We start from the raw sequence: 20,547 nt of genomic DNA on the forward strand, positions 1-20,547 counted from the left end.
TTCCAAAGACACTTTTACTCCCAGTTCCTTCGTGTGAGTAATTCAAGCTACTTTATTTGTCAGAAGTCACACAACACCAAAGTATAGTCCAGTGATGTCACCTGGTGTCCTGTGACTTCTGACCTTGTCCACCCCCATCCAACACTGGCCCCTCCTCGTATTGTTTTTGTGTAGTCCCTTGAACGGGTGGAATACTTGAGTCTAGAAGCTTTGAACTAGACACACCACATATAGGGATGAGGCTTGAACTGTCAGGTGAAAAGATTCTTGGAGCTTGAGGATTATAATTTTTTTCTTTTTTTTTTAAAAACAGGATGTTGTAAGAGAAGTTGAGAATTCAAAGACGGATGTCAGAGACAAACCCCTAAAAGATGTAATCATTGCAGATTGTGGCAAAATTGAGGTGGAGAAACCCTATGCCATTGCCAAAGAGTGAGCTATCTCCCTCCCCCTGTCTGGGAGCTACAGACACTTGGCTTCCTGCCCAGAGTGCTTTCAGCTCCAGTGACCCAGCTAGGAGAATCCGGTTTACCAGTATCCTGTTCCTGGACTTCCAGGCTGTGGAGATATCCAAACATTCCAGACTCCCTGGTTCTTATTGGCTTTGTAAAAAGTACACAGCATTAATAAACATCATTGGTTTTCTAATGTTTTGTTATGTAGTGTCCTATATATAAAGTGAGCACACCACTTGTGACTGCATTCTGTAAAAGATGAAGCCAGGTTCAGTTTCTGATAACTGATTGTGCTGTGTGCGTGCTGGACCTGTGTTCCTGTATGGGAACACAGTAAATAAGCAACTGGAGAAAGTCCATTCCTTGCAATAGGAACCTCATTCCAGTAGGTGAGTGGTATTGTTCTGCAGCAGAACCTGGGAAACAAGGGTGAGGAAAGTGTAGTAACATCATCTGAAAAAATACATGATTTTTAACAGTTTGAAGGTTCCTCAGTTGTGTGTACTAACAGTTAAAGGAAAAAAAAAACTACAGGGAATGGCTTGGAGTAAAAGCTACCTCTTCACTGGGGAAAAACAGCCACGACAGGGACAGTGCAGGATTAAATATACAATAAGTGAGTCAAGCAAGACTCACTTTTACAAACTTCTATTTGATAAAGAGCTTCCCCCTGCACTGTTTCAAGGGTGCTTTTAACTTGAAAATAAACTGTTCCCAGCAAACATTCACAAGTCTAGGACAATACAAGGTTACAAACGTGTCTCGAAGCAGAAACCATATTTTCATACGTGGAGGATACCCGAGTGGATTGGTCAACCAAGTTCATGTGCCCCCTGCAGGAAGTCAGATGAAAATCAGCTCATTTCAAAATTGATACGAGGTGCACAACCCATCGCATTATTAACCAGTCACCAAACTCCAGAAATTGTGGGACAATTAACCCTCAATGTTACAGAAAGAAAGTGATGAATTTAATAGCATTCTCCAAAAGGGAAAGTTTCTCACACACAATTAATTTCACAACAATTGTAGAAAACCATCAGACAATACTTTCAGGTCCAGCAATATGCAGTTTCATCATTCCTGGAGAGCCCACTCCATTGAGGATTTCAGAGTCAGGATCAGTGAGGTACAACCCTTGAAGAACACCCATCACAATCACATTCGGGAGAAGACCTGGAAAAGCAAGGAGAAACCATCACTAGTATCACATCCATTCCTAATTTCAGAATTCAGACAGCTACATTGTGAGAGAGAGAGAGGACAGCAGGCCAGCATGAGAAGGACAAGAGCAGCAGCTCCTTGCCCCTCAGGATGAAAGTGTAACAGGAAAACAAGTGGGGACTTCCTCCATGTCCCTTTCAAATGGCTATGTAATAAGATGGATTCTGAGAGTAAACTAGCTCAGAATGTATAGACAGCAAATGTTTCTACAAAGATAAAACGGCCAAGGCATTGAATAGGCATTTTGTGTTGGTCTTTACAATGGAAGACACAAATAACATGCTAATAATTAATGACAAGGAGGGCACAGCAGGTGAGGACCTAGAAGCGATCATTATCACTGAGAGGTAGTGTTGGGCAGGCTAATGGAGCTAAAGGTAGACAACTCTCCTGGCCCTGATGGAACGCAGCCCAGGATACTAAAAGAGACGTTGGGTGAAATAACAATTGTGCTCGTGGTAATTTACCAAAATTCATTGGACTCTGGGGTGGTTCCGTTAGATTGGAAAACAGCAAATGTGACACCACTGTTGAAAAAAATAAGTAGACAAAAGGCAGGTAACTATGGGCCTGTTAGCTGAACTTCTGTAAGGGAAAATGCTTGAATCTATCATCAAGTAAGAAATAGCAAAACATCTGGATAGAAATTGTCCCAACAGGCAGATGCAGAATGGTTTCGCGAAAGGCAGGTCATATTTAACTGTTTACTAGAATTCTTTAAGAAAATTATGAGCATGGTGGACAACGGGGAGCCAGTGGATGTGGTGTATCTGGATTTCCAGAAGGCACTCGACAAGGTGCCGCACAAAAGGCTGCTGCATAAGATAAAGGTGTACAGCATTACGGATAATGTATTAGAATGGATAGAAGATTGGTTAACTTATAGAAAGCAAAGAGTGGTTTTTCTGGTTGAAGATCAGTGATTAGTAGTGTGCCTCAGGGATCAGTGTTGGGACTGCAATTGTTTACAATTTACGTAGATGATTTAGAGTTGTCAAAGTTCACAGATGACACTAAAATGAGTGGTAAAGCAAAGTGTGCAGAGGTCAAAATCTGCAGACGGATATTGATAGATTACGTGAGTGGGCAGGGGTCTGGCAGCTAGAATACAATGTTGGTAAATGTGAAGTCAGCCATTTTGGTCAGAATAACAGCAAAACGGACTATTATTTGAATGGTGAAAAATTGCAGCCTGCTGCTGTGCAGAGAAATCTAGGTGTCCTTGTGCGTGAATCACAGAAGGTTGGTTTGCAGGTACAGCAAGTTAATTAAGAAGGTCAATGGAATATTGTCATTCATTGCTAGGGGGATGGAGTTTAAAAGCAGGGAGGTTATGCTGCAGCTGTATAGGGCGCTGATAAAGCCACACCTAGAGTACTGTGTACAGTTTTGGTCTCTCCTTACTTGAGAAAGGATGTACTGGCACTGGAGGGGGTTCAGAGGAGGTTCACTAGGTTGATTCTGGAGTTGAGAGGACTGGCTTATGAGGAGAGATTGAGTAGACTGGGACTATACTATTGGAATTTAGAAGAATGAGGGGGGAGGTTGGGATCTTACAGAAACATAAAATTTTGAAAGGAATAGAGAAGATAGAAGCAGGGAGGTTGTTTCCAGTGGCAGGTGAAACTAGAACTAGGAGGCATTGCCTCAAAATAAGGGGAAACAGATTTAGGACTGAGTTGAGGAGGAACTTCTTCACCCAAAGGGTTGTGAATCTGTGGAATTCCCTGCCCAGTGAAGCAGTTGAGGCTTCCTCATTGAATGTTTTTAAGGCAAAGATAGGCAGATTTTTGTACAGTAACGGAATTAAGGGTTATGGTCAGCAGGCTGGTAAGGGGAGCTGAGTCCACAAAAAGATCAGCCACAATCTTACTGAATGGCAGAGCAGGCTCAACAGGCCAGATGGCCTACTCCTGCTGCTGGTTCTTATGAGGCAGGTACAGGCTTCCGAATATAGCTTTGGAGAAGCCTCTGCCCATGCCCATGCCCATTATGTACAAGGTTCTTGCTCCTGGAAGGACAAGCAAAAAGACCAAAGCGCCACAGTCCAGAACACCACCAAGATGGGGGAAGGAAAAAAAGATACAGTAATAACAGGAGACTGTATGGTTCTCTACTGTAAGGACAGACCATAGAACATTGAACATTACAGCGCAGTACAGGCCCTTCGGCCCTCGATGTTGCGCCGACCTGTGAAACCAATCTGAAGCCCATTTAACCTAAACTATTCCATTATCATCCATATCTTTATCCAATGACCATTTAAATGCCCTTAAAGTTGGCGAGTCTACTACTTTTGCAGGCAGGGCATTCCACGCCCTTACTACTCTCTGAGTAAAGAACCTACCTCTGACATCTGTCCTATATCTATCACCCGTCAATTTAAAGCTATATCCCCTCGTGCTAGCCATCACCATCAGAGGAAAAAGGCTCCCACTGTCCACCCTATCTAATCCTCTGATCATCTTGTATGTCTCTATTAAGTCACCTCTTAACCTTCTTCTCTCTAACGAAAACAGCCTCAAGTCCCTCAGCCTTTCCTCATAAAACCTTCCCTCCATACCAGGCAACATCCTGGTAAATCTCCTCTGCACCCTTTCCAATGCTTCCACATCCTTCCTATAATGCGGTGACCAGAACTGTACGTAGTACTCCAAGTGCGGCCGCACCAGAGTTTTGTACAGCTGCAACATGACCTCATGGCTCCGAAACTCAATCTCTCTACCAATAAAACCTAACATATCAAATGCCTTCTTAACAACGCTATCAACTTGGGTGGCAACTTTCAGTGATCTATGCACATGGACACCGAGATCGCTCTGCTCATCCACACTACCAAGAATCTTACCATTAGCCCAGTACACTGTATTCCTGTTACTCCTTCCAAAGTGAATCACCTCACACTTTTCCGCATTAAATTCCATTTGCCACCTCTCAGCCCAGCTCTGCAGCTTATCTATGTCCCTCTGTAACCTGCAACATCCTTCCGCACTATCCACAACTCCACCGACTTTGGTATCATCCGCAAATTTACTAACCCATCCTTCTACGCCCTCATCCAGGTCATTTATAAAAATGACAAACAGCAGTGGCCCCAAAACAGAAGGCTGCATTGCCCACCGAGTACCAAGGTTCAGGATATCTCTCCCAAGATAAGAAACTTGGAATAAGAGGGGACGGATCCAAATGTCATGGTCTATGTTGATACTAATAACATAGTTAGGACTAGGAAAAGAGAGGGATTGAGTCTAGCTCAGGGCTACGTTAAAAAGCAGAACCACAAAAGTGAATCTCAGGATTACTACCTGAGCCACATGCAAATTGGTGTGGGAGAACCAGGTTCTGTATCACATGGTACTGGCACTTGTACTGGGCAAAGAGGAAGAGTTTCATCTGAACCTCACTGAAACCAGTGTCCTGGTGAATCATGTCCCATGGGTTGTAGGAATGGCTTTAAATTAAATGGTGATGGGAGAGTTCAATTAAAAGGAAGTTTAAAAATCAACAAGAAACAAGAGACAAAACATGAATCAGGAAATAATGGAGGTATGTAAGAAGGGCACTCAAATTATCCTGGGTGATTTTAATCTGCATTGACCTGACAAACCAATCGGGCAAGAATAACATGGAAGAAAAGAATTGTAAGGTGTATTGAGGATTGTTTCTTAGAGCAGAATGTTGCATAACCTCCCTGGCAAGAGGCTACTTTAGATCTAGTGATGTGTAATGAGGTAGATTAAAAGAGATCTCATAGTTAAGAATCCTGTAGGGGCTAGTGAGCACAATGCAATAGAATTTCAAATTCAGTTTGAGGAACAGAATCATGGATGCTAAGGAAATAAGGGAAACAAGAGGGGATATTTTGGACTGCTTACATATTGGCAGAGAGGAGGTGTTTGCAGCCTTAGATCGCATTAAAGGTGGATAAATCCCCTGGGCCTGATCAAGTCCTTGGACATTGTGGGAGGCTAGGGAAGGAATTGCAGAGGCCCTTGCAGAGATTTTTGCTTCATTTTTAGACACCGGTGAAATTCTGGAAGACTAGAGGGTGGCTAATGTTGTTCCATTGTTTAAGAAAGGTAGCAAAGACAAGGCAGGGAACTACAGGCCAGTGAGCCTGACATCAGTGGTAGGCAAGTTATTGGAGAGGATACTGAGGGACAGGATCAACCAACATTTGGATAGTCAAGATCTGATTAGGGATACTCAGCATGGATTTGTGCACAGGAAGTCATGTCTGACAAATCTTTTAGAGTTTTTCAAAGGGGTAACCAAGAGGATAGATGAGGGTAGAGCAGTGGATGTCGTCTTTATGGACTTTCATAAGGCCTTTGACAAGGTCCTGCATGGCATGAAGGTTGGGTTGCATGGGATCCAGGGAGAGCTAGCTAATTGGATTCAAAATTGGCTCTGATAGGAAGCAGAGGGTGACAGTTGAAGGTTGTTTCTTGGTCTGGAGGCCTGTGACTGGTGGTGTGCCACAGGGGTCAGTGCTGGGACCTTTGTTATTTACATAAATGATCTGGATGTGAATGTACAAGGCATGATTAGTAAGTTTGCGGATGATACAAAATTAGGAGGTATCATCAATAGCGAGGAAGGTTATCAAAAATTACACAGGGATCTTGATCAGGTGGGGAAGTAGGCGGAGGATTGGCAAATGCAATTCAATACAGATAAGTGTGAGGTGTTGCACTTTGGAAAGTCAAACCAAGCTTGGACTTATACAGTAAATAGTAAGGTCCTGAGGAGTGTTGTGGAACAGAGGGACCTAGGAATACAAGTACTTAGTTCAATGAAAGCGGCATCACAGGCAGACAGGGTGGTAAAGAAGGCTTTTAACATGCTGGCCCTCATCGGTCCAGGAGCTGGGGATGTTATGTTACTGTTGAATAAGTAGTTGGCGAGGCTGCAGTTGGAGTATTGTGTCGAGTTTTGGTCGCCCTGTAATAGGAAAGATATAGTTAAACTGGAAAAGTGTGCAAAGAAGATTTACCAGGATGTTGCCCGGATTAGTAGGCCTGAGTTATAAGGAGAGGTTGGCCAAGATAGGACTTTATTCCTTGGAATGTAGGAGAATGAAGGGTGACCTTATTGAGGTGTATAAAATCTTGAGAGGCATAGATTGGATGAATGCATATAGTCTTTTTCCCAGGGTCAGGGAATTGAAAACTTAAGGGCATAGGTTTAAGGAGGGCCGGAGGGCCGATTTAAGGAGGGCCGGAGGGGTACTTTCTTTGCACACAGAGTGGTGTGTATATGGAATGGGCTGCCAGAGAAAGTGGTTGAGGCAGGTGCAATAGCAACATTTAAAAAAACCATTTGGATAGGTACATGGATGGGAGGAGTTTAGAGGGAAATGGACTAAATGCGGGTAATTGGAACTAGCTGAGTGGACACCATGGTCAGCAATGGGCCAGTTTGGGCCAAAGGGCCTGTTTCTATTCCATATTACTCTGACTGTACAGGAGCAACTTCTGTCTCAAACTAGTGACCTTGTTGTAAAGCAAGGCATTTACAGAGGGATGAAGATAGATCTGTTGAAAGTGGCTGGGAAACAGACTAATGGGAGGGTCAGTGTAGGAGCAGCAGCAGCAACAGTAGATATTCCATAAAATTCAAAAGAAATTTACTCAAGTCAGAAAGGAGAACTCAGTGAGAAGGTTGAGCAAGCCATAGTTAAAGGTAATTAAGGAAGAGTGAGGTTGTTGACTTGCTCACTGAGCTGGCTTGTTCTCATTCAGACGTTTCATCACCATGCTAGATAACATCATCCGATGAAGTGATGCTATTCTACTCCGTTTGGAATTTATACTGTCCAGTCTGTAATGGTGAGTAGTGTCATTTCCGGTTTTGATCTGTATGGGTTTGTATATGGGGTCCAATTCTGTGTGTTTGTTGATTGCATTATGGGTTAAGAACAATGCCTCTAGGAATTCCCATGCGTGTCTATGTTTGGCTTAGACTACTATAGTTATGTTGTCCCAGTTAAACTGATGGCCTTCATTGTTCGACTGTACTGATATTAAGGAAAGTTCATCGTGTTGTTTTGCTGCTAGTTGATGTTCGTGTATTCTGATGGCTAGTTTCCTTCCTGTCTGTCCAATGTAATGTTTGTGACAGTCATTGCATGGGATTTTGTAAACCACATTGGTTCTTCATGTTGTGGGAATGGGGTCTTTAATCCTTGTGAGTGTTTGTCGTAGAGTGGCTGTGGGCTTGTGTGTTACCATGATTCCAGTGGTCTTAGGAGTCTCATTATAAGTTTTGATATGTTTTTGATATAGGGCAGTGTGGCCTCTTGGTGTTGTCTACTTAGTAGGCACCTGTGGATGAAGTGGAAGGGTTATCTGTTCATAGTGAAGATCAGATTCATGAGTGAAGAAGAAAACAACAATCAGCTTTCGTTTCTGGACATCAGAGTTGAGCGTATGACTACCAGGGAGTTTCAAACCTCAGTATACAGAAAAGCAACCCACATTGATCAAATCCTCAACTTCCACAGCAACCACCCAAATGTCCACAAACAAAGCTGCATTAGGACACTACTTAAAATGGGCCACGACTCACTGCAACACTCCAGAACTGCGCAGGAAAGAGGAAGAGCACCTATACAAAATCTTTGCTATGAATGGATATCCCTGCAACTTCCCACAACATGCAGAACGAATGTGGTTTACAAAATCCCATGCAATGACTGCCACAAACATTACATCGAACAGACAGGAAGGAAACTAGCCATCAGAATACACGAACATCAGCTAGCAGCAAAACGACACGATGAACTTTCCTTAATATCAGTACAGTCGAACAATGAAGGCCATCAGTTTAACTGGGACAACATAACTATAGTAGTCTAAGCCAAACATAGACACGCATGGGAATTCCTAGAGGCATGGTTGTCAACCCATAATGCAATCAACAAACACATAGAATTGGACCCCATATATAAACCCATACAGATCAAAACTGGAAATGACACTACTCACCATAATGGACCGGACAGTATAAATTCCAAACGGAGTAGAATAACATCGCTTCACGTTAGGCTCCACTGATGATGTTACCTAGCATGGTGATGAAACGTCTGAACGAGAACAAGCCAGCTCGGTGAGCAAGTCAACAACCCCCCACCCACAAACCAAGCTACAGATCTTTGCAAACACCTTGAAAATTAGGGAGAATCTCCAATAAAAACTAACGTATTCAAAGCAGCAAAAACTAGTGGTGGACCAGAGGATTGGGAATTTTTTTTTAGGATCTCACTGTGGATGATCAAAAGGCTGATAAAGCAGTAGAAAATTCAGTATGAAAATCAACTGGCAAGTGTTAGAGTGATCTTTAAACCGTAAAGCTGAAGAATTGAATAGAACAGAATCCCTACAGTGTGGAAACAGGCCATTCGGCCCATTGAGTCCATACCGACACACTGAAGGACATCCCACCCAGGTTCACCCCCTTACCCTATATCCCTGTAATCCCGCATTTCCTATGGCTAACCAATCTAACCTACACATCCCTGGACAATATGGGCAATTTAGCATGGGCAATCCACCTAAATAGAGATTTTCACAGTAAAAGTAGAAAACAGGCTTCATAGAACATAGAACAGTACAGGCCCTTCGGCCCACGATGTTGTGCCAACCTATTATCCCAAGATCAATCCACCCTGCATACCCTACATACCCTACATTATACGATCATCCATGTCCTATCCAAGAGTCGCTTAAAAGTCTCTAAACTATCTGACTCCACGACCACTGCCGGCAGCACATTCCACACGCCCACCACTCTCTGCGTAAAGAACCTACCTCTGACATCTCCCCTATACCTTCCTCCAATTACCTCAAAATTATGCCCTCTCGTAATAGTCATTTCCGCCCTGGGAACAAGTCTCTGACTATCCACTCTATCTATGCCTCTCATCATTTTGTACACCTCCATCAAGTCACCTCTCATCCTTCTTTGCTCCAATGAAAAAAGCCCTAGGTCCCTCAACCTTTGGTCATAAGACCTGCCCTCCAGTCCATGCAGCATCCTGGTAAATCTCCTGTGCACCCTCCCTGAAGCTTCCACATCTTTCCTATAATGAAGCAACCAGAATTGAACACAATATTCCAAGTGTGGTCTAACGAGGGTTTTGTAGAGCTGCAGCATAACCTCATAGCTCTTAAACTCAATTCCCCTGCCAATGAAAGCCAACACACCATACGTCTTCTTTACAACCCTATTAACTTGAGTAGCAACTTTGAGAGATCTATGGACGTGGACCCCAAGATCCCTCTGCTCCTCCACACAGCCGAGAATCCTGCCATTATCCCTGTATTCTCCATTCAAATTCGACCTTCCAAAATGAATCACTTCACACTTTTCCTCTGACTCCGCACACAAGTTCCCTCCACTATCCCTGATTGGCCCTACCCTCACTCTGGCCATCCTCTTGTTCCTCACACAAGCATAGAACGCCTTGAGGTTTCCCTTGATCCTACCTGCCAAGGTTTTCTCATACCCCCTTCTAGCTCTCCTAAGTCCATTCTTCAGTTCCTTCCTGGTTACCTTGTAGACCTCTAGAGCCCTGTGTGATTCTTGCTTCCTCAACCTCAAGTAAGCTTCCTTCTTCCTCTTGACCAGGTGTTCCACATGTCTCGTTATCCAAGATTCCTTCACCTTACCACCCCTTCCTTGCCTCAGTGGGACAAACCTATCTAGCACTCACAGCAAGGGCTCCCTAAACAACCTCCACATTTCCATTGTGCATTTCCCTAAGACTCCTAAGACCACTGGAATCATGGTAACACACAAGCCCACAGCCACTCTACGACAAACACTCACAAGGGACAACATAACTATAGTAGTCTAAGCCAAACATAGACACGCATGGGAATTCCTAGAGGCATGGTTGTCAACCCATAATGCAATCAACAAACATATAGAATTGGACCCCATATACAAACCCATACAGATCAAAACCGGAAATGACACTACTCACCATAATGGACCGGACAGTATAAATTCCAAACGGAGTAGAATAACATCGCTCCCAATTTATGCTCTGCAGTTCCTGCCTAATAGCATTGTAATTCCCCCTCCCCCCAATTAAATACTTTCCCATACCATCTGCTCCTATCCCTCTCCATGACTATAGTAAAGGTCAGGGAGTTGTGATCACTATCACCGAGATCTGACACCTGGCCTGGTTCGTTGCCAAGCACCAAATCCAACATGGCCTCCCCTCTCGTCAGCCTATCTACATATTGAGTCAGAAATCCTTCCTGGACACACCTGACAAAATCTGCTCCATCCAAACTATTTGCACTAAGGAGGTTCCAGTCTGTATTAGGGAAGTTGAAGTCACCCATGACAACAACCCTAGTACAGAAATGCACCTTTCCAAAATCTGTCTCCCAATCTGTTCCTCAGTGTCTCGTTGCTGTTGGGGGGTCTATACAGAACTCCCAATAAAGTGACTGCTCCTTTCCTATTTCTGACTTCCACCCGTTCCGACTCAATAGACAAACCCTCCTCCACGACCTCCCTCTCTGCAGCTGAGATACCATCCCTGATTAGCAATGCCACTCTTCCACCTCTTTTACCTCCCTCCCTATTTCTTTTGAAACATCTAAACCCTGGAACATCCAACAACCATTCCTGCCCCTGTGTTATCCAAGTCTCCATAATGGCCACAACATCATAGCTCCAAGTACTGATCCATGCTCTAAGTTCATCACCCTTATTCCTGACATTTCTTGCATTAAAATAAATTTACTTCAACCCATCACACTGACTGCAACTTAGCCCCATCAACTGCTTATCTGTCCTCTCAGATTCTCTGCATACTGTATCTGCCTGTACTCCACCTATGCCATCCTCTGATCTGTAGCTCCAGTTCCCATTCCCCTGCTAAACTAGTTTAAATTAATGAACCTGAAGCATTCTAGAAGTTAGTGTTAGCAGGAAGCTGCAAGTCAAAAAGAAGTTCACGACTGGGTGAAGGAGACATTAGACATTGTCCACTCTAGGTCATAGATTAATCTGTTTTTTCAGTTTGTATATTGCACAATTGGATTTTGGATAATGAGATGTTTATGGTATTAAAGTATTCAGTTTTTCTGTATTCTTTAGAGCCTTAATTTGGTCTAATCAGAGCTATACTCTCCCTGCATCGCTTGATTAAAACAATTGTAAACCTGCACTTAGTCTCTAGTGGTCAAAGTTAGAAAAGTTACCACAACAGCAAGAAATAAAAAACAAATAACAAGGGCTTGTACAGGAATGTAGAAAGAAAGTAGCCAGAGTAAGTAAGGGACCCATAGAGGATACAATGGTTATAAATAACAGGGAACAGGGAAATTGCAGATAATTTAAACCAATTCCAGCAGAATAAAAAAATTGCTTATGTGACCTGCCTGTTCAAAAAGAAAGGGAGACAAAAAGCAGGAAACTATAGACTAATTAGCCTAAAGTCTGTCATTGGAAAATGCTAAAGCCCATTCCTTAGAAGACTTTTATTTCGAAAAGCTTAACATAATCAAATAGAGTTAACAATGCTTTGTGAAAGGGAATTCGGGTTTGATAAATTCGCTGGAGTTCACAGAGGATATAACAAACAGAGTTAACAAAAGGGAACCGGTAGACGTGGAGTATTTAGTTGGAAACACAACTTTTGGAGTGCCACAAGGACCAGGCCTTGGGTGTCAATTATTTAACGATGTGTACTAATGACCTGGAAGAGGAGCCGAGTGTAATGGATCTGAATTTGTTGATGATACCAAAATAGGTGGACGGCAACTTTTGATGAGGACAAATAGATTAAGTGAGCAGGCAAAAACTTGGAGTTGAATGGGAGAAAGATTGAAGGCATGCACTTTGGTGGGAAGAATCAAAGGCAGCCTGTTGTTTAAATGGAGAGAAACCGTACAAAAGTACAGCACAGAGAGATCTGAGTATCCTTGTATCCTTGTGCATGTCACACAAAACATTAACACACAAGTACAGGGAACAATTAAGAAGACAAATGGAATTTTGAACTTTATTGCTGAGGGCTTAGAGTTTGAAACTAAGGAATTCTTGTTATAACTGTCCAGGGAATTGGTGAGGCTAGATCTGGAGTTCTGTGTATAGTTTTGCCCCCAACAATTAACTCCTGGGATGGAGGATTGACTTATCAAGAATAGCTAAACAGATCAGGCCTTTATCAGTTAGATTTTAAAAGATTAAGGGGTGATCTTACTAAAACATACAAGATTCTGAGGCTTGGCAGGGTCGATGTTGAGGGGTTTCCACAAATGGAGGAATCTTGAACTCGGAGACATAGTTACAGCGTAATGGACACTCATTTCAAACTGAGATGTGAATGCAGTTTGTCCCTCAGTGGGTAGTGAATGTCTGGAATTCTCTACCCCAAAGAATTATGGAGGCTAGATCACTGAAAATATTTAAAGAGGGTGTAGAGAGATTGTTGAAATATCAGGCACTTGAGAAATATGAGGAGATGGCATGAAAGAGAAGTTGAAGCCTGGGATAGAACAGTCATGTCGTCATTGAAAGGGACGGGAGGTTTGGGAGGTCAAATTCCCAACTACTGCTCAACTTTATGTTCCCCCTCAGCGCTGACCCCACCCACAGTGCGGCACTCCCTCAGTGCTGACCCCACCCACAGTGCGGCACTCCCTCAGCGCTGACCCCACCCACAGTGCGGCACTCCCTCAGCGCTGACCCCACCCCAATATATAGACATCACAATAATACAACCCCAACTTTCATTCCACCCATTACCTGCTGGGCTCGGTTGAGAAAAGGCATCCTTTGTGAAGCTGACCACCTGGTGACAAAAGAACCTGGAACAGGAGCAAAAATGAAAAATCAACACCTCGTCCTCATTTCCACCATCCCTGCCATGGGAGAGTCTGATGGAAAAAAATTGTAGAGGGAGGTTTATTCTGTAGCTAACCTCATGTTGTCTGTTCTGGGAGTGTTGGATGGGGAGAGTGTAGAGGAACCTTTACTTGTACTTTAAAGGATCAGAGGGAGATTTAATGTGATGCTGATTAAAAGCACAAGTTCCCAGCACTCACCTGTAGTTCTGCAGGTCAAGTTGATCCAGGGCACTAAAGAAAAGGAAGGACATGAGATCAGCTCAAACCAACTACAACTGAATTTCTGAGATAGTAGGAACTGCAGATGCTGGAGAATCTGAGCTAACAAGGTGTTCTGAAGAAGGGTCTAGGCCCGAAATGTCAGCCTTCCTGGTCCCGTGATGCTGCTTGGCCTGCTGTGTTCATCCAGCTCTACACCTTGTTATCTCTACAACTGAATTTCTGTCAATTTTTACCTGTTGGCCTATATCGAAATTACCTTGATCGCTGCTTTCTGCAGAGACCCTTTCCTCTCAATTCCCTGATGGTATTCCTTCCGGAATTCTCTACTTCAGAACAAACAGCTGAATTATTACAAATCAGGACCTGCCCATCGCTGCCCTCACCAGCTTTTCAAACAAGCACCTCACTTGCTGCCAGTCTCCAGCCTTCTCTCTGCGATCCTACACATTCTCCCTTTTCAGGAAAGGTTGTGTCTCCTTTCTGAATGCTTCAGGTGAAACAATCTCCCCGACTTTCTCAAAATGTATTCTAGATCTTTTTAACAAAAAAAAACAGAAGAAATGCAGATGTTGGAAATCAGAAACAAAAACAGAAGTCGTTGGAAAAACTCAGGAGAGAAACAGAATTAAGGCTTTGGGTCCCATTCCAGACCCTAACCAGGTGCTGCATGAAAAAACTTTCCCTCACCACATTTGCTTCTTTTACCAGTCGTTTTAAATCTGTGCCTCCCTGATCTCGATCGTCTCTGAGGCAGAACATTTTCTCCCCATCTACCCTGTCCTCGCCTCTCGGGGAGGGGGTGGGCGAGGCGAGACGGGGGGGTGCGAGACAGAGGGCGGGGAGGGGGAGGGCGAAGACTGGGCAGACAGCTCGCGAACTGATTCACTCCTTGTTGTGGGGAGCCAAGGAGCTGCCATTCTGACCACAGCCACTAGGTGGTAGAGCATGCAGCCAAGTCCAGACAGAGGCAGGAGAGAGTTGATTCACATCAATGCCAACTCGACAAAACCACACAGATAGTAGGAACTGCAGATACTGGAGAATCTGAGATAACAAGGTGTAGAACTCTAAGGTTTTGGAGTAGATCTGTTCTTTACAAAAAGGGTCTAGGCCCGAAACGTCAGCTTTCCTGCTCAGCCTGCTGTGTTCATCCAGCTCTACACCTCGTTATCTCAACAAAACCTCAAATTACTTAAGGAGTTATTTTCAGTCACAGTGTTTCTGACTGTTAAACTAACCCTTCCAAATTTCTATGCTTGTTAAAGGACCAGGAAGAGTCCATTCAGCCCCTCTGGCCTGTTTTGCTGTTCTAATAAATTCTGGGTGATTTGATTTTAACTTCATTAGCCCCAACATCCCCATATTCTGCAATACCCCACCCAACAGAAACACTCAATAGCTGTGACTCCGCAGCCCCCGCAACCCACCCAGGAACAGCAGTGAGCTGATAAATCCTTCAGGCACTGACCTCACTGTATTAGTCGGCTTTCCGACCGGAATGTGTTTGATGTTGAGGAAGTCGAGGATTTCCTGGGACAAGGTCCAATTGTCGCATTCACACACAAGACCCTGTTTCAGAGAGAGGGAGAGAGAGACAGAAAGAAATCAGTCTGCATACACAGAAAGCCACTGCCTGCTCACCCTCGCTCATCCCAGCCCCGCCAGGGCCCGCCCCCCCAGACTCCAACCTGGCCAGGGTCCAGTCACAGTAGGAACTAAGGCCCAAGGCCCAGTCCTCAGACACCAGCCCACCAGGGACCAGGGCCCAATCCCAGGAACATGATTATGGTCACATCAGTTATTGACTGAAGGACAAATGTTGGCTCCAGGACACAGGCTCACAACTGAGTTCTTCTTCAAAATACTGAAGATGGGATCACTCACACCTCACAACAGGCCTCAGTAAAATCCTCACCCAAAACTGAACTCCCTCAGCACTAACTCCCACCCCCACCCTCAACAGCGCAGCGCCCCCTCAGTACTGCTGTCTGTCTCCATCACTCTGGGCTTTACCTGTAAATATGCCTCCAATCCTGACCTCTTCTGTTCCAGGGCTTTGGGTCTTCGATTGAGACCTCTCTTTGTGGGAAAGTCTGGTGTTTTGGTCGTCTTTTTTAACTGTTGGTGACAGAAACATGGAGAAAACATCAGAGTCGGACACCTCACCTCTAGGCTTTGGAGGGAGGGCTGGTGGAGTGGAAGGCGCTAAGAGGAGGTGGCTACAATGCCGCTGTGGTCAGACCCATCCTGCTCTTGCCATCTCCCTCCGAGGGGGAGGTTGACCCGGAGTTCATCCACAGACTGGTGATGGCAGCATTGCGAAGGTGGACAGATACAAGAGGCCAGTATAGCTGCTGACTGAACAGACTTATATCACTGAACATTGGAAGATCAAAGGTGGTATTAAATCAATCCATCATTTCACCTCACATCACCATCCTGTAATTATTTCCCAATCCTTTAGGGTTCCTTCTCTAGTCTTAGTGCTCACCCTCATTATATTCCATTCACAGGGAACGTCACAGAATGGGCACCAGAAACAGAGCCAGAATGAAAAAACAGAGACTCAAATGAGAAAAGCAAGCTTCAGAAAACCACTGGGTCTTGTAGGCTCTGTTGTTGAGGATGTTTAAGGTACAGATTGATAGGTTTCCAATTACCAACGGTGTACAGGGATAGGGTGGGTAAAAAAGGAGGAAGTGTTAGATCAGCCATGATCATATTAAATGGTGCAGCAGGTTCGAGGGGCTGAATGGCCTTCTCTGCTAAGTTCCAAAAATAAAACCCTTGCTCCCAGGACAGGGACAGCACAGGGTTAGATACAAGAGTAAAGCTCCCTCTACACTGTCCCCCATCAAACACTCCCAGGACTGGGACAGCACGGGGTTAGATACAAGAGTAAAGCTCCCTCTACACTGTCCCCCATCAAACACTCCCAGGACAGGGGCAATCAATGTACATTGTTCTGAGAAACTGACTTGAACACATTCCATAAATTAATCGTCCTAAACTAATTTTGTCGATTTCTTTTATACAGTCTACACGAAGATTAAAGTCCCCCATGACTATTACATCGACTTGTTATAAGCTCCTTTTATTTCTGATTAATGTTGTGTCTAACAATATAGTTACTGCTCAGGGGCCTCGGAACTGCTCTCACCAGCATTTCTGACACTCACTGTTTCTGATATATCCTGTTCTTCCAAGCCAGGATCGCTCCTCTCTCCCGGCTGTGTCGTTTATTATCGGGGCTACCCGCTGTCCCATCGGCCCACTTTAATAAACATCAGGTCTCCTGGAATTCCCAACCTGTGTCGTCACAGCTCTATAACCTGGATTACATCCATCCCATTTCGCTCCATTTGGTGCCAATAGTTCCTCAATAAGAGGGATGTTTGGTGCAGTCAGATAAAACACCTTCAGCAATAACTTCTCACCATTTTTCCTTTATTTGACCCTCCTCATTGGTGCAATATTAGCATTAACCCTTTCTCTCACTCGCTCTCTGCTTATCTTTACCCAATCTCTACACTGCTCTGAGGCTGTGATGTTTCTCTTTAGATTTACTAAATTCCCTCTCTGTGAACCTCCTCCTTAAAATATTGGCAGCCTGTTACACAGGAGACAAGCCCCAGCCTGGTTTCAGTGGAGTTGGTCACAATGGAACAGCTCCCTCTTTCCTGTAACAGTCCCAGTGGCCCAGGAATCAAACCCCCTACACCACAGCAACACATTCAACTCCCTAATCCGTTTGTTTCCATTTACTCCCTCCATCATTTGCTGCAGCCAATCACCAAGGTTCCTTCCAAACCTGTGATCTTTCCCATTGAGAAAGTCAACAGCAGTAGATACCAGTCCCCGCAAGTTCCCCTCCAAGCCACACACCATCCTGACTTGGAAATATATCACTGTTTCTTCAGTGTCGTTCAGCTGAAATCCTGGAACTCCCTCACTAACAGCATCATGAGTGTGTGTCAGAGGTTCACAGAATTATTACAATGCAGAAGAGGCCATTCAACCCACGGTGCCTGCACCCATTCTTCAAATGAGCATCATTACCTCGTGCCAATCTCCTGCCTTTTCCCCCCACACACTTACGCACTAATTCTATCCAAATAACCATCCAATACCCTCTTCAATTGAACCTGCCTCTACATTTCCAGGCAGTGCATTCCACATCCAAATCACTCACCAAGTGAAAAGAATTTTTATTACACCATAGTTGTTCCTTTTGCACACCATTTTAAATCTATCCCCTCTTGTTCTTGTACCTTTTACAGGGAACGACTTCTCCCTATGTACTCTGTCCAGCCCACTCACGAAAACCTCCATCAAATCTTATTTCAGCCTTTTCCTCTCAAAAGGAGACAAGTCCTAACTTTTCCAATCTATCCTCATCACCATTCTGTCATTCCTCATTCCTGGAAGAGAGTTTCTGTAAATTGCTTCTGCACTCTCTTCGATATGTTCACATCTTTCCCGTAACATGGCGCCCAGAAACGTACGCAATACTCCAGCTAGGGTCTAACAAAGTGTCTTGTACAAGTTCAACATCCTTGGTCCTTGCTCCTGTAAAGCTGAGGACACTGTTTTATTAACTGCTCTCGCTACCTGTCCAGCCACTTCCAATGATCTCTGCACATATGTACCCAGGTCCTTCTGCTCCTGCCACATCCCCTTTAGAACTGTATCCCGTTTTATATTGTTTTTCAATGTTTTTCCTCACCTCTCCACAATGAACTCTATTTCCCATCTACCACCTGGTCAATGTCTTTTTGAAGTTCTAAGCTGTCTTTCTCAGTTTATAATTCATCCAAAGGCCTCTTGTGGTGCAGTGATATTGTCCCTACCTCTGAGTCAAGAGGTCTGGGTTCAAGTCCCACCTGCTCCAAAATATCTGATTCTTCCAAATTTAGTGTCATCTGCAAACTCAAAAACTGTCCCCTTAACACCAAGATCCGGACCATTAATATATCTCAGAAAAACAAGCATCTTCATCCTGACCCCTGGGGAACTCACAACAAACCTTCCTCCAGCCTGAAAAATATCCATTGACCATTCCTCTGTTTCCTACCTCACAGCCAATGTTGTATCAATGTTGCTAATGTGTCTTTTGTACCAATGACTTATACTTCCCTCTCAAATCTTGTGTGGCGCTGTATCAAGTGCTTTCTAGATGTCCACGTATACCACATCAACAGTTAGTTAAACACAGTCCCTTCAGAAATCTATGCTGACTCTTCATAACCAACCCATCTTTTTCCATATGACTATTAGTTCTATCCTGAATAATCTCTAGAAGTTTTCCCATCAGGGAGATTAAATTAATGGGTCTGTAATTGTTGAGATTATCCTAACAACCTTTCTTGAACAAGGCTGCAATTTTTCAGTCTTCTGGCACCTACGCTGTGCACAGGGGAGACTGAAAGATTGTGGTCAGTGGCCTTGCAATTTCCACTTTCACCTCCTTCCAGAGCCTTGGATGTATCTCATCCAGTCTTGGTACCTTATCAGCTTTAGGCACCAACAGTCTATCCAACACTCATGCCCCACCAATTTTGAACAATTCTAATGACTGAGTTTCCTCCTCTGTCATTCACGGCCTGGGTAACATTTCCATCTTTGGTGAAAACAGGAGTTAAGTATTCACCTCAGCATCTGCCTCCAGGTTTAAAGCACTTTCTTTGTTTCTAATCTAACTTATTGTTCCTTTTACGATCTTTCTTCTGGTCACATACTTACAGAAGACTTTGGGATTTCTTTTGATGTCCACTGCCAGGCTTTTCTCATAGTCTGTCCTTGCTTCTCTAATGTATTTTTCTACCTCCCCTCTAAAACAATGGTATTCCTTTTGGTTTGTAACTGTATTCTCCACCTGACACCTGCCATAACTATACTACTTTTCCTTTCTCATCCAGGGAGCTCTGGATTGGTTTGTCCTTTCGAGGGAGTACACGTGGACTATACCTGAACCACGTCCTCTTGGAGGGTAGCCTCAGTTATAGATCTTCAGTTATAGATTCACTACCAACCCTTAGGACGTTCCAGTCAATCCTGCCCAGCTATGTCTTGCAGTTTGCACTCCACCAGTTGATTCTTCTTACTCAGGACTGACCAACCAGATTTTCCAACACCTTCCTGAACCTTATGATGCAATGATTACTGTCTGCTAAATGCTCCCCTACCAACACTTGATCCACTGGATCCATTTCATTTCCAATGATGCATCCTTTCCTGTTGGACTGGACATACGTTGTCAGAAACTCTCCTGAACATGACGTACCCACACTATAGCAGAGCCGGGGTAACGAATCAGCAATAACTACACAGGACCTAGCAGGGCTGTCCTCTGGAAGGGGAGGATTGGGAGCCACTAGGCAAGAGGAGGTGGAATGCGGCGAGGGCTATGAGGTCACCAGGTGGGGTCAGGGACATTGGACCACCAGGCAAAGGGAGCGTATGAGAGCATCAGGCCAGTGGAGAGTGGCAGTAACAGGGCCACCAGGCGAGGGATGTCAGTGGGAGAGGGGGTGGGAGAGGGGGTGGGCGAGGGGGGCGGCGGGGGGAATGCCCGGAAAGGAGGGGGAGGGGGAGGGGGAGGGGGTTTAGTGAAGGTGATGGGGGCGGGGCAGGACAGGGCAGGGCCTGACCTTTTTATGTAGAGCCTGGAAGTCTCGGTATCTTCGATCCACCAGGTGTTTGCGCCCGTTGTTGAGAACCTCGACCCGGAAAACCTGCAACCGGAAGCGACATTAATTAAAACCCCCCCC

General features: G+C 44.5%; 1 protein-coding gene across 2 annotated transcripts in view; it reads right to left on the bottom strand.

Annotated features, from left to right (window-relative positions):
* Window positions 1-1,066: 1,066 nt before the first annotated feature.
* The window catches only part of LOC109920903 (sorting nexin-24-like), a 31,899-nt gene continuing 12,418 nt past the window's right edge, over window positions 1,067-20,547 (bottom strand). For both annotated transcript variants that reach the window (XM_048617298.1, XM_048617297.1), the window contains exons 2-7: window positions 20,428-20,511; window positions 15,791-15,895; window positions 15,246-15,346; window positions 13,754-13,786; window positions 13,455-13,516; window positions 1,067-1,631 (exon numbers count right to left, since the gene is read on the bottom strand). In XM_048617298.1, the coding sequence (XP_048473255.1) occupies window positions 1,495-1,631; window positions 13,455-13,516; window positions 13,754-13,786; window positions 15,246-15,346; window positions 15,791-15,895; window positions 20,428-20,511 (522 nt within the window). In that variant the 3' untranslated portion in view covers window positions 1,067-1,494. The remainder of the gene's footprint in view (window positions 1,632-13,454; window positions 13,517-13,753; window positions 13,787-15,245; window positions 15,347-15,790; window positions 15,896-20,427; window positions 20,512-20,547) is intronic.

The sequence above is a fragment of the Rhincodon typus genome, chromosome 36, assembly GCF_021869965.1.
Source record: "Rhincodon typus isolate 14 chromosome 36, sRhiTyp1.1, whole genome shotgun sequence".
Lineage (NCBI taxonomy): Eukaryota > Metazoa > Chordata > Chondrichthyes > Orectolobiformes > Rhincodontidae > Rhincodon > Rhincodon typus.